This window comes from Sapajus apella, unplaced genomic scaffold (assembly GCF_009761245.1).
Source record: "Sapajus apella isolate SASKATOON/1434 unplaced genomic scaffold, GSC_monkey_1.0 scaffold115, whole genome shotgun sequence".
In the NCBI taxonomy this organism is placed as follows: Eukaryota; Metazoa; Chordata; class Mammalia; order Primates; family Cebidae; genus Sapajus; species Sapajus apella.
Genome location: NW_022437055.1, coordinates 4976784 through 4991517, shown reverse-complemented (window position 1 = coordinate 4991517; position 14734 = coordinate 4976784). Strand labels below are relative to the sequence as shown.

At 41.8% G+C, this 14734-nt stretch overlaps 1 protein-coding gene across 5 annotated transcripts in view; it reads left to right on the top strand.

Annotated features, from left to right (window-relative positions):
• Positions 1 to 14734, top strand: part of PLAC1 (placenta enriched 1) — a 193536-nt gene extending 178802 nt beyond the window's left edge. For all 5 annotated transcript variants that reach the window (XM_032260250.1, XM_032260251.1, XM_032260249.1 and 2 more), the window contains one exon: positions 13831 to 14734. In XM_032260250.1, the coding sequence (XP_032116141.1) occupies positions 13889 to 14530 (642 nt within the window). In that variant the 5' untranslated portion in view covers positions 13831 to 13888 and the 3' untranslated portion in view covers positions 14531 to 14734. The remainder of the gene's footprint in view (positions 1 to 13830) is intronic.

The following is a 14734-nucleotide window of genomic DNA, read 5'->3' as shown; positions in this document are numbered from 1 at the left end:
AACATTCAGGCTTGGTAAGAGAAGCCCATTCTTTTTAAAGACATGATGAGATCAGAAAGACACACAATCCCTGTCTTCAGAGTGGAATCAGGAATATATGATTCTCCATTTCCGTAACAAATGCAAGAGTTTGAGAATGTGTGGTACCCTTTTTCCATTCAGGAAGATTTATGGGGTGAGCCTACAGGCCATTCTTCTTAGTTTGGGGTTGCCATATTTGGTGGCTTTGTACAGAAGCCATACACATTTCCCTCGTCAAAACAGATTGAGAAGGCCTGAATATACGGTGTGTCCCGAGGTTCATTGTGTTCTGGGCATGCACGGAGCCCACAGAATAAATGTGTTACATTGAAATAAGGAATGACTGCTTGCTGTCAAGAAGTCTAAAATATAGAGAGTGATAAAATAGAAACAGTGGTCCCGACTTATCTACTCTAAATGCCCTTGGATTTCTGTCTCCCATTTATTGCTTCTATTTTTCTCAATTTCCCCTGCTTGAAAAGCTATTAACTTCCCCACCTCCCCACCACCCTAGACTCTGATACCCATAAACAACCGATGCCATTCTTTTGTGTCCTGTGTTTTGAAAAACCTTCCCTGTGTTTACTTTCTTGGCAGTGGCATAAACAGACAGCTATAGAAGCTTCTCATCCTGGATAACCTTTGTGTCTTTAGCGAATTTCCTAACCTTTCTGATCCTCAATTCTTCTTCCATAAAAGGAAGCTAATAAGAATTCCACACAGAGTTACCCTGAGGGTTAAGTGAGATACCGCACGTACAGCCCTCAGCACAGTAACACAGTGTCTCAATAAATATCCATTTCCTTCTTTCTTGTGTTCCTTCCTTTCTTCCTTCTGCAGGAATCTCAGTTGCTACACTTAAGCAGCTGCTTCTGATGAAAGGCTTTGTCTAGTAGATGGACTCAGTTTCTGCCTTTGTTCTCCTCACTTAGGTGTAAAAAGAAAGCTTTAAAAAGTGGGATTATTTTTGAGGGTGCAGAGAAAAGAGGTTTATCTTTGTGCAAGATAAAATATCCAATTTTCAAAAAATTCCAGCGGCCTGTGTATCGTGAACCTCTTTCTGTTCTTCTACTCCCAAAGGTGCTCCAGTTGGCAGAAGGTAGCCACGTGAGAAATTCAGCAGCCTGTCTATATCTCTTTATACCCAGCATAAATGCAGTGCAGTGGATTTTAGAACTGGTAGCTTGGCCTAAGAAATAGCTCTGTTTGTTGGAAGCAGGGCAGTTTCATAAAGAAGTTCACAAAACTCTTGGAATACAGGAATTATCTGCTTTTCTTGGACGTGGGTGTCTTCCTAGGGATGAGCATCTGCCCTCACTCTCCTAAGTTCTAGAGGCCTCAGCTTTCCGGGAAAGCACAAACCACCTGCTCAGCTGGGGTCTATCTTGGTTTGCCCTCTCCAGCCTGTGATACAAGTCTTGTGTGAAAGCCTGAGAACACTCCATTCTTTCTCTTGTCGTTTTCAAGAAAGTTTTGTCCCTATCTCTCACTGCCACCCTTAGAGCTTCTCTCAGCTTCCCCCAGTCCTATGCGGGAAATTGCTCCCAGAGCCCTTCTGTGTTTGGGTTTGCTCAGTTTGAAAGTTGTGTCCCCTCTCCTAAATAACTCAGCCATCAGACACTGAGGCAGAATCACCCGAGTGTTTTAGAGCCATGGTCCAGAAGCCAAGCCACCTCGGGACTTACCTTTCCTTTCACGGTGATTAAACTCATTATAATGTCTGACCATTTTTCTCTGAGTTGTAAGGCAGAGAAGCCAGGCAGGCTGGTGGAAGGGCCTGAGGCCCCAATTGACTTATCCAACCTTGATCTTGGCCAAGGCTCTCTACCCTTCTGGGGCCCCTGTTTTTATAGTTTTAACATGTGATGCTGTCTTCGGGGCCCTTACAGGAGAGCTACAAGTGTCAAGAGGGAAACCAGGAGGGAGTGCACTCTATTGGGCTGGGGCTGGGGAATCTCTAGACAAAAGATATCCATATTAAAGCAAAAGTTAATTTGTTGCCATCTGTAACCCATACATGTTTAAACTGGCTTTTTAGGACCCTTGGATTCTGTAATCACTTAAGACATTGCAAAGAAGCATAAATATATATATTTTAAAGTCATCACTACTACTCCTTTCAAGGTGAAATAGAAAACATTTCTACTTTTGAACATTTGCCCTATAACTGTGACAGGGCCTTCATAGACTGCAGTTCCAATGATCAGAGCCCCAACCTTTTCAATTCGGTGCAAGAAATTTGATTTAATTTGGATATCTTTTGTCTAGAGATTTTCCCAGCCCCACCCCAGCAGAAAACTCCCTCCTGTTCTCTCTCTGGATCAGCTCTCCTGCAAGTTCCCCAAAGACAGACATCACATAAACCCCCAGTTCTGGCTTCCAGAGACCATGCTGCTTAGAAAGACCATTTCTTCAAAAAAAAAAAAGAAAAAAAAAAAAAGTAGCCAGGCATGCCTGTGATCCCAGCTACTCAGGAGGATGAGGCAGGAGGATCACTTGAGCACAGGAGATGAGGCTGCAATGAGCTATGATTGCACCACTACACTCCAGCCCAGGCAAAAAGCAAGCCCCTATCTAAAAAAAAAAAAAAAAAAAAAAAAAAAGCAGAAAGAAGAAAGACCATTTCCACTACCCCAGCCCCAGGCTTTAGAGCTAGGCAGTAAGCCCTATTCTGAGGTTTTATTCTTAATAACTAATACTTAGAATCATTCTGAGTATTTTCCTCTATATCATGATCTGCCCTCCCTTTTCCCCTTCCACCTTCCCCTTGTAATTGCCACCGGTAGACAGTCATATCCAGTCACAACAATAACCTGGCTGAGAGGTCAGGTCCCTGTTAGGAAGTGTTATATAGTCTTCTGTATATCAGAATTAAAGGCTTCAGGCATCAATGACATTGTAAGACTTTCAAGAGAAGACCTACATAAATAACCTCTGCATATGTGCATGACGTATATATGTGTGTGGTGTGTTCTCATGCATGCATGTGTTCATAATACATATGCTAATCTATCCGCTACACACACACATACACACAAACAGGACATTCTGTGATAGAACTTTAAAGACCATCTTTTTTTTTTTTGAGGTGGAGTCTCTCTCTGTCGCCCAGGCTGGAGTGCCATGGCACAATCTCAGCTCACTGCAACCTCTGCCATTCTCCTGCCTCAGCTCCCAAGTAGCTGAGACTACAGCCATGTGCCACAACGCCCAGCTAATTTTTGTATTTTTAGCAGAGATGGGGTTTCATCATGTTGGCCCGGCTGGTCTCAAACTCCTGACCTCAGGTGATCTGCCTGCCTCTGCCTCCTAAAGTGCTGGGATTACAGGCGTGAGCCACTGTGCCCAGCCAAAGACCATCTAATCTAGCCTCCGACGTAGGACAGGATCTCCCTCTCCAGTAACCCCAACAAGTGGCCAGCCAGCTTCTAACTGAATGCCTACAGGGAACAAAGAGATCTTAGTTTCACTCCAGGTTTCTCCATCCATTTTTGGACAACTTGTAGAGTTACGAACATCTCCCTGATATTGCACTACAATTCTAATTCAGTTTCTCCTGTAGGCATCAAATATCAGCACCAACACCAATTTTAACTGGCTCCTTTCTAAGTTTTTGTCTGTATTCCTTGTTGCCTCATCAGATTTTTAATTCTAAATGAAATTTAAGGTTGTAGCAAAACACAGAGTCAGAACATTAAAAGTTGCAGGCTCCTATCTCAGAAAGGAGGCACATGTGTCTGTTCCATTTGTTGGGAAGATAAAGTTGTTAGCTTGCTAGGGCTGCTGTACACAAACTGGGTAGCTTAAAACAACAAAACATGTATGGTCTCACAGTTCTAGAAGCCGGAAGTTCAAAATCAAGGTGTCAGCGTGGCCATATTATCTGATAGCTCTAGGGAAGCCTCTTCTGGTTCTGGTATTTGCCGACAATCCTTGGCGTTCCTGGGGTTGTAGGTGCATCACTGGAGTGACGCACATGGCCGCCTTCTTCCTCCATGTCTCACATTGTCCTCCCTCTGTGTGTGTCTGTCTCTGTGTCCACATTTTCCCCTTTTGTAAAGACACGTCATACTGGATTGGAGCTCACCATAATGATTTCATTTTAACTTGATTATCTCTGTAAAGAGTATATTTCCAAATAAAGTCACATTTTGAGGTACTGGGGATTAAGACTTCAATATATCTTTTTAGGAGGACACAATTTTATACATATATGTGTATATTATGTAATTATCTAGCAATATAGAATATATAGACATAGAATAGATATAGATATAGAGATGTATATATCTATATATAGAATATTAGCTATCTAGATATAGAATACATACATATGTATTCTTAAACGTTTGTAGTCCAGTGATGTAAACTCAAGTCTCAGTCCTAGAAAAAAGTTTCACAAAAAGGTCCTTCATTCTTTGTTAAGGCAAGATAGATTACCAGTGGGGGGAAACTTCCTTTTTGTTGTTAATATAAAAGTATTATATTAATATCATATGTATATATATTATTAGCTATAATAGATGAGCCTTTTATATTAATTTTTAACATTATATATGCTATATTTTAAAATATTATATATTATAATATGAAAATGATGAACACAAATTTAACCAATTGCTTTTTTTTAACCAAGTAACTAATTCCAGGAAAAAGATGTCAAGCCTCAAGGCAACACTTTGTTCTTGCTGTTTTTATTTATTTATTTATTTATTTTCCTGACAGAGTCTCTCTGGGCTCAAGTGATCCTCCTGTCTCAGCCTCTCAAATAGCTGGGACTACAGGTGCGCACCACCACATCCAGCTAATTAAAAAAAAATGTTCTGTTTTTTGATATTGCTAGGATAAGGAGCTATCACACCCAAAGTCACATCTTTGTTATATAAAAAGTCCAGATGAGAGAAGCGTACAGTGATATGTGAAAAGCCCAGCTCAAAGGGAGCCAACGGTCAACTTGGGGTAGGGGAGAATTCACCCATCTGGCCTCTGATTTCCCTGGAACCTCTGAGGCGTTTTCTGATTTCCGCGTCTATGCTTGGAACTGGAACTGGAAGTAGATGTGTAGCTCTGCTCTCAGGACGAACAGATATCCAGCCTGTGATTTAGGGTTTTTTTCTGGCTAAGGGAATCCTTGGACAACCTCAGGGGCTAAGTCCATTTGCCTGGGTAAACCTGGGGACTCCAGCAAGCCCTTTCTAGGCACCCCACTGGTCTTCGGTACCTCATCGACCTGAGGCTCCCACTTCTGATTATGCTCTCTCTCAATGGCCTGGACTTGGTCTACGTATGGCTTGATAATTTCTTCTTTCCTCCCACGTAAAGGCCAGACTAGGGGAGAGTTCCATATTGTCTTCTTTCCAGAGGATGACTTAGGGATGGAGGGAAAGGGGTACAAGAAGTGCTGGCTACACTTGGGGTCACTGGCTAAGAGCTAACTGAAAGGGCAGTGGGTACTGTTGGGTGGGACAGATATAGAGCCCTTGGCATCAGTGAGCCTAGAAGGTAAGCAGGTGTGCAAGTGGACAGGCCAGGACCCTTTTTAGGACTCTGTACTCTCTGTTATAGAAAGGCTCTACTGCTACCCCAGGCCTTCAACTGGGAGACTGGAGGAGGAGTGGGGGAAGGGGTTAGACAAGGAGGCACAGGGGCAGATGGTGATTTCTGGTGGTCATTCATTAATTTCTTCATTCTTTCATTTAAAAAATATTTACTGGCCAGGCTTGGTGGCTCACGCCTGTAATCCCAGCACTTTGGGAGGCCAAGGCAAGTGGATCACAAGGTAAGGAGTTCAAGACCAGCCTGACCAACATGGTGAAACCTCATCTTTACTAAAAATACAAAAATTAGCTGGGCGTGGTGGCACACGCCTGTAATCCCAGCTACTCAGGAGGCTGAGGCAGGAGAATTGCCTGACCATGGGAGGAGGTGGTTGCAGTGAGCCAAGATCGTGCCACTGCACTCCAGCCTGGGCAACAGGGTGAGACTTCATCTAAAAAAAAAAAAAGAAAAAAAAATTTACTGATTACTTACTGTGTACCAGATACCATATTAGACCAAGACTCCATTTTTAAAGGAATTTACAGCACAATAATTAAGGAATGAGGTGAAATAGTAGGGATCAGGGCAATAGCAGGAAACAGATTTGGGAATTTTCTTCTCCTCAGTATGTGTGTGTCTATCTGTCCATCACATACGTGTGTATGTGTGTGTGTGTGTGTGTGTGTGTGAGAGAGAGAGAGAGAGAGAGAGAAAGAGAGAGAGAGAGACTGAGAGAAAAAAAGGTAAAGGTTTTTTCTCTTCCTACAATGTCCTGATCACAGAGCAATACATCTTTACCTACTCCAATATGCATGCATGCCCCAAATTGTAGGCTCGCTAACAATGACCAACAGCCTTCCTATCAAAGGAGCCTTTTCTAAAACCTTTTCTACCTCTCAGGAGCCAAAGGATGGTGAATGGCCTCAGTCAGGGCATATACACATGCACCAAGTGACCACATTCTGGGTGGGGCATACACAAGGTAGCTTTGGGTTTTGGAAAGATGCATTTGGGTCAAGTCAGTGAAAAATCAGTCAAGTAGCCTATAAAGTCAACTGTGGTTTATTTTGGATTTAAGCCATACTTAAGGGGCCATATGCATGCACCTCGCTTTAAGAAAAACTGTACCTAAAAATCCCAATTTTGAAAGGGAGACAGGAATGTGCCTGACCATTTTTGGAAGCCAGCTAGAGCCCTCATTTATTGACACAGGTGTATCAAAGAGGTGGTGAAGCCCTTGAAGGAACATCTGATTCAATCCTCTGCCTTCTGATGATTTCAGATCATCTCAGGCAAATGGGCCTTTATCTGGTTTTGGCAGACTCCCAGAGACTACTAATGGGTTAAAAATGTGGCCGTGGCTGCCATGGGATTGAGAGGTCTGCAGAGACACAAACCTGCCTTGTCTTTTAAAATGAGAAGGGACTCTGGGGTTTTGTGGCAAAGGGTGTAGTTTTCTGAAAAAAATCAAATTCAAATAAATTATTAAATTAAAACATAAACTGAATTAGGGGCATATATTTGGGATGTCCCTCATACTTCATGGAAATTATGAAACACATTTCTTTGTTCAAGTTTAAAATTCAACCAACTCAGCTTCTCTTCACAAAAGGGGAGGAGCTCTCATGATCTGATCTTTGCAATTTCCTCTAAAGTATGGCTTTCTGTATTTATTTAGGAATATTTATGTTCAGTCAGGGCATGGTTTACCCTTGTTGTGTATAGCCTTATTATGGTTTGATTTCACATTGGACTACTCACCTTTTAGTAACCAATTTGTGACCCAGCAGAAATTTCTCTCTTACAAGGAGCTTGGAGTCTTATTTATTTCGCAACCTTTATTTGTGTATGAGATGAACCATGACATTTAAACTATGCTTGATAGCTTAACAGATTATAAGAACAAAACCAGATGGCCCAAACAAAAATAATGCTTTGATTGCTTTAAAATTCAATGTCAAAAATTAAAAACAGCTTTCAAAAAACCTTGACTCTTTTTTCCCCCGAGATAACTGAATCATATATGTGGACATATATTTTCCCCCCAAATTAGAAATATATAAACCAAAAACGTAACAATGGCTATTTGGGGGTTGAGAAGTGTGTTTCCTTCTTTTTTCCTTTTGACAACACTCAATTTTTCTGCACTTACTTTTAGAATGAGAAAACAAATGTAATGGCTGCTTTTTAGTTTAATTTTAATGAAGACTTTTTTTAGGGTTCGGTCAGGTGTTTTTCTCTGCTGAGAAAATGGACATTGTTAAGCATTAGCAGTTCATAATTCTTCTTCTACACAAAATGATGAATAATGTGTGGTTACTTTAACACTGTGCTTCACGAGGCTGGAAAACTGAACCGATCTCAGCGTCTTTAAAATTAATGTAAATTCTACAAATGCAGTTATTTAATTTTCTAACTCACTTTAATGTACTTTCAACATCATTAGTATTAATCACAATTGTCACTTTCTTTGAGAGCAGTGAACCAACTAATTCCTTAAAACTGGGCTTTAAAAAGAATGTCTATTTTAAAAGGCTCTCAAACCTTGAGAGAAGTCAGAATGTGACTGCTTGAATGTTTAAACTAAAGCGTCCACAAAGTGTTAGGATTCCTTTTTTTCGTTCTTGTCTTGTAAAAGAATCTTTATTCTGACTCAGATTCATTTTTCTTTAAATCAGCTGCAAGAGAGTGAACAAACTTTGTTGCAAATCAAAGCCCTGACAGTTACATTTCCCTGAGATAATTGCATGCTGCTTTGGAGTTTCCTTTTCCCCTCTGTTTCCTTTTGTTTTGACAACAAGTTTCTGGGAAAACAATATACAAATGATAGCTATGCTGTCACGAGTATACTGAATTTTAAAAATAAATAGCTGTCGACCCAAAAAGCTTCCAGGAGCCTATGGAGTGAGTTCTTTTTCCAAACCGTTCCAAAACCAGATGTGGAAATGTTTAGCTAATTCCCCTTCCCATTCTTCATGCAAAGAGTTCATACGTGTCTCTAACGACATCAGAGGAGATGGGGAGGCAAAAATCCTGTCTGCTCTGAAAGCGATTTCTCTTACACTTCTCAATTCACTCTGTAACGTCACAAAACTAATTTGAACTTCTGCTTTTGTCTTTTTTGATAAGGATTTTTTGGGGGTCCTGAGATTAAAAATGCTTTGTGCTTAGCCCAATATTCAGTCTCTTTATTATAAAACATTAAGAAATAGAGCTCATGGTAAGAACATTTAAAATTTACCCTCTTAGCAATTTTGAAATATGCATTATTATTAGCTGAAGTCACCATGCTGTGCAATAGATCACTAGAACTTATTCCTCCTGTCTAACTGAAACTTTCACTTTTTGACCAGGATCTCCCTTTATCCCATCCACGCCACCCCACCAACCATCACTCTACTCTCTACTTCTTTAAGTAAGGCGATGGACATGTTAACCAGCTTGATCTAAAATAATCATTCCACAATGTATATACATAGATCATTGTTACATGTATATATATGGAACACTGTATCCCATAAATACATACAGTTTTTGTCAATTTTAAAACAGAACAACGCTGAACTTTATAAGCAGCATTTTCAGCATAAAAAAATTAACGATGGAGAGTTACGTGGCAGCCCTTCTTCCTCTTTCCTTTTTTTTGTTTGTTTGAGCCAATCCATTCTCTTCCTGCCTATAAGAAGAAAAAGGCTGTCTTGGTTTTACAAGTACTATAAGATCTCAGTCGGGCTTTGCTAATCAGATTGTACCATTGTCAGTGACTGATGTAGATATCTCTCAAACATAAACACTGGAATTTTTCTGAACTTAATTAAAAGAGCAGATTTGATTATGGGAGAAGAAAGGAAATGTAGTTTATATTCCCAAAATGAAACTTGTTGTGATTTTTTAATGTAAAGAACTTGTTAAGGCTTATCAGGGAGTTCTTGAAAAAAGGAGAAAGAGGAAAACTGTTAAAGGAGCCAGTGGGAAACTCCATTTAGAAAAAACAGAAAGCTACTTGTACTCTGTAGCTTCAAGGAAAGCAAACATTTTGCATCCAGGTGTTATTAGCAGCTCTGGGTTTGCCTGACCTCTCTATAGCTTAGTTCAGGACGCTGTGTACTAACAGCTGAGCCCTACTTGGCTATACAAATGCATCTAAGCTCATTGCTTCAGGCATGTTGCAAGGCTAATTTGCAATCAAGTCAAAATGCGGCTATAGTAATACAAACCTTGAGACCTGCTTTCTTTCTCAGCCTAGAGGGCTCCCCAAGAAGCTGTACAGTAGTCCCAAAATGAGTGCTCCCTTCTTTGCATTTATTTCTTCCCCGGTCCCCAACTCCACCTCAGCTCTAAAGAGTTCTGAAGACTTTAAATAGAATTCTGCCCTAAGCTCCTGGGATACTGTGCATGCCTGAACGATGGTTAAAAATACCTTCAGCTGGGCACCCCCACACTGCCCTCTCTTCTGGCACCTCCTTCCCATCTCTAGGCCCTCAGCCTTCTTTTCGCTCTTCCTCCAATAACTACAGCCCACTTTCTCCCTCTCTTGTTCAGGATCCCATTCTTCCAGCACATCTCAGCAAGGTGTTAGAAAAGCCAGCTGATGAACTCTGTTGTGAATGACTTGTAACTATCCCCGCCGGGAGCGGTGGCTAACGCCTGTCATCCCAGCACTTTGGGAGGCCGAGGCGGGTGGATCATGAGGTCAGGAGTTCGAAAGCAGCCTGGCCAACATGGCGAAACCCTGTCTCTACTAAAAATAAAACAATTGGCCTGGTGTGGTGGCATGCACCTGTAATCCCAGATACTCAGGAGGCTGAAGCAGGAGAATCGCTTGAAGTCAGGAGGTGGAGGTTGCAGTGAGCTAAGGTCATGCCACTGCACTGCAGCCTGGGTGACAGAGCGAGACTCTGTCTCAAAAAAAAAAAAAAAAAAGAATTAAAATAATCATCCCCCATCACACACACACACACACACACACACACGTGGGCACACCCTGCATACACTGCTCTACCCTTCCCTAGTAATTGCAGGTAGCAGAAGGGAGGCTGCCTCGCTTTGAGGATCTGTACTCAGCAGGAAGAGAAAGTCCCAAAGTGTGCCAGTGAGCTAGGCATTCACAAGCTCATTAGAAAGTACATTCTGCTCTCCCCCTAATCTCTTTCTGTCCCCTTAGAGATGAGCAACCTTAGACCTGGGTCTCAGTGACCTCCTCTTTCAGTTTTATCTGAGCTCAAGGGTATCCTGTCTCACGCATAGTCATCTTCATTTATTTCTCTATCACATGGTGAGCTGTTCTTGGCTTTATAAAAATCAGAGGAAACATTCTGCCGTGTTCACATTTGGAGGCTTGTACTAAATGAACCCCTAAACTCCATGACGTTATTGAACTCCTTCCTTTGAGATTGATTCAATGCAACATAATTCAAGAAGTGAATGTGCGGGGGTGGGAAGTGAGGTAGTCTATAATGATTGCTTGAGGGGCAACAGTCTCATTTCTCAGAAATTCTAGACATTTTATGATTATATTTGGATTATCTATGGGGAGAAAGGAGGAGGAGTACAGGAAAGATGCTTGAAGGAGGGAGAGGAAATGGATGGCTTAGCTCCCCGGAAAAGAGTAGCCTTAAACTTGGGTGTTAGTTTTGGGGTTTCAGTCAAAATTGTTCTTTCGTTGGCCTAGTCCAGAATTACTTAAGGAGGTTTTCATTCAGGCAATTAGGCCCAGGTTGTGGGATGATGTTAAAGAAAGAAGGAAAGAAGACAGAGAAAGAGAGGCAGGAAGGGAGACAGGAAGGGAGACAAAACCCACGTAAAGCACATTTAGGACAAGGTGGTCTTCAGACCAAGGCAGTAGTGCAGGCAGTAGTGATGGGCTGATTATCTCAGCTGCCAAAAGGCACCTCAGCAAATGTGGTGCAGTGTTCCAGAGCAGGTGGTTGCTTTGCTTGACTGTCGAGTCCTCCAGGACCAGCTCACATCAGAATTTACTTGTGTTGTTATCATTGTTTCCTTTTTGTTTGTTTTGGGTTTTTGTTGTTGTTGTTGTTGTTTTGGTGCTGGGGGGTGGGGAGAGAGAAAGGAGGTAAGTTTTTGTTTGTTCCTGCTGCTTCTGTTTTTTGCTTTGTGAAAAACAAAACCCCAAAAACTGGTCCCTGGACAGACATTTCAGAAGGAACAAAGAGGAAAGGAAGGAGCCTGGCAGATCTTTGGGGGTTTCTCTTTTACATCCCCAGCACCTCTGAGAGAATGAGGAATCATTAATGGCAGAGTGAAAGATAGTGAGACCAGTCTGTACCAATCAGAAACAAAACATCTCATCCAGGCCAGTGCACTTTTCTAGTGGGCTCCTATGCCATGGTTTCCATTAAAGAATGCAGCAAATTTGTCACTATCAAGGGAAGAGAAAGAGCTGCATTTTTGCAACTCGGTAAAAAGAGAGAAAAGAAATGTCTTGGGACACGTTTTGGCCCATTGCTATGCACATAGTAGGCATTCAACAAATATTAGTCAAAGAATGAATGTATGTAGGGGTTACTTCTCTCAGCAGGGAGCAAAAGTGAATTCCTACATGCATGTACATTTCCTTCCAAACTGTAGGCACTTTCTGTGACTTATGTCATTTTCACTTGTAAAATGAAAGTTGAGTTGGAAAACATTGGATGATGTTGCTCTTGCTGTCTTCTTTCTTCATCTCTTACCTCCTTCTGAGAACATGTTTTAGATATTTATTCCTAGCACCGCTTTTTCTCCTCGCTGGTCTGCCTGCCACTCTTTGACAGCTAAAAGCAACAGGACTAGGAAGTGGCCACAGAGCTTCCTATTGAAAAAGAAAACAATAAAAAGCTAGAAAAAGTAAAAGTATGTAAAGCAAAGATTTAAGGAGATATCTTGTCAATTGGTGTGTAAAGTACAAACAGTCCTCCCTTTCTTCCTTTTTTTTTTTTTTTTTTTTTTTAATTTGAGGCAAAGTTTTTCTCCGTTGCCCAGGCTGGAGTGCAGTGGCTCAGTCTTGGCTCACTATAAGCCTCAACCTCCCAGGCTCAAGCAATCCTCCTACCTCAGCCTCCTGGGTAGCTCAGACTACAGATGTTCGCCACCATGCTCGACTAGTTTTTTGTATTGTTTTATAGAGACAGGCTCTCACTATGTTCCCGGGGCTGGTCTTGAACTCCTGGGCTCAAGCAGTCCTCCCACCCCAGCCTCCTAGAGTACTGGGATTACAGGAATGAGCTGCTACAACCAAGCCCCTTTCTTTAATATAAGATTTTTACAGTAGTTTTCATGTGTAATATGCATTGAAAAATGTAAAATTTAAAACCAGCATGTTGGCCAGGCACGGTGGCTCACGCCTATAATCTCAGCACTTTGGGAGACCGAGGCGGGCAGATCACGAGGTCAAGAGATTGAGAACAACCTAGCCAACATGGTGAAACCCCATACAAAAATTAGATGGGCATGGTGGTGTGTGCCTATAGTCCCAGCTACTCGGGAGGCTGAGGCAGGAGAATTGCTTGAACCCGGGAGGCGGAGGTTGCAGTGAGCCGAGATCGCACCACTACACTCCAGCCTGGCGTCCGCTGACAAAACAACACTCTGTCCAAAAAAAAAAAAAAAAAAAATGTTTTTATGTTTCTGCAATGTCACTATTTTACAAGGTGTTCCAAAGAATATACCAGGGAATCTATTGGTCATAATGACTTATGATGCTGCTGCCAGAGTTTATGAAGCATTTGTTTGATCATTTTAAGTGCCACTCGGCAAAATTTCAACATTTGGTTGTTAGGAATAAACCACAATTCCTTATGTTTTTATTTGATCAGATTTGTTGCTAACCACAACAAAAAAGCAATAGGGAAGGGTTCATTAGTATGGTCTATGGGAGGACATTGAGGCCCATAAAGAGGCAAGTATTGCCATCTTGAATTAAACGCTATCTCCTATCTCTTTATTCAATGTTTGAGACAAAAACCGTTCCGTTTTGGGTTCGTCTTGAGGTTAAACACAAAAGGATGCCAGTGCTGATCAGTGTAAACTGTTGTTCCGCATATTTGGGATATATGTTTTATACTAGAACAGCATGGGAAAGTCACTTTTAAAAGCCATTGTAATTGTCCATAAGCACGTGAGTTCCAACAATGAAATTCAAATTCAGTTCTCTCTCAAATGAATGTTTTCCTCTTCTTAATGCTTTAGGGACAGCCTTTTGCTTAAAAAATAGATCATGTTTGAACTTTCATAGAAAATAAGATGATTTGCCTCTTGTGTTTTTATGTGCTCTAGAAATCCTCACTGGACGGCTTCCTGTTTCCTGTGGTTCATTATCTGATTGGCTGCAGGGATGAAAGTGTTTGAGTTCATAGGAGTGATGGTCCTCCTCACCTCCGCGTTTTCAGCCTGTTCAGGACAAAGTCCAATGACTGTGCTATGCTCCATAGATTGGTTCATGGTCACAGTGCACCCCTTCATGCTAAACAACGATGTCTGTGTACACTTTAATGAGCTACACATGGGTCTGGGTTGCCCCCCAAACCATGTTCAGCCACATGCCTACCAGTTCGTCTACCGTGTTACTCAATGTGGCATCAGGGTCAAAGCTGTCTCTCCAGACACGATTATCTACAGCACTGAGATACATTACTCTTCCAAGGGCACGCCATCTAGATTTGTGATCCCAGTGTCATGTGCTGCCCCCAAAAAGTCCCCATGGCTCACCAAGCCCTGGGGTTTCATGAGAGTAGCCAGCAAGAGCAGGGCCACAGCCCAGAAGGATGAGAAATGCTCTGAGGTATTCGCCTCGTCACAGCCCAGCCAAAGGCCCAACTGCGATTGTCCACCTTGTGTCTTCAATGAAGAAGAGCATACCCAGGTCCCCTGTCACCAAGCAGAGGCTCAGGAGGCCCGACCTCTGCAGCCATCTCACTTTCTTGATATTTCCGAAGATTGGTCTCTTCGCGCAGATGATCTGATTGGATCCATGTGATCCCCAGGGTTGGAATCTCCTGAACATGTTATTTCTAGAGTTAGTATGTAGTGTACAAATATCTCACAAATAAGTGCTCTTATGCTATTCACGTGAGCACTTTTGAGAAAGAGCAACCCATAGCAACCTCATGAATTAAGCCTTTTTCTATATTTTTATAATCATGTGTAAACAAAAAAATAAAATTCTGATTGCATAAAAATA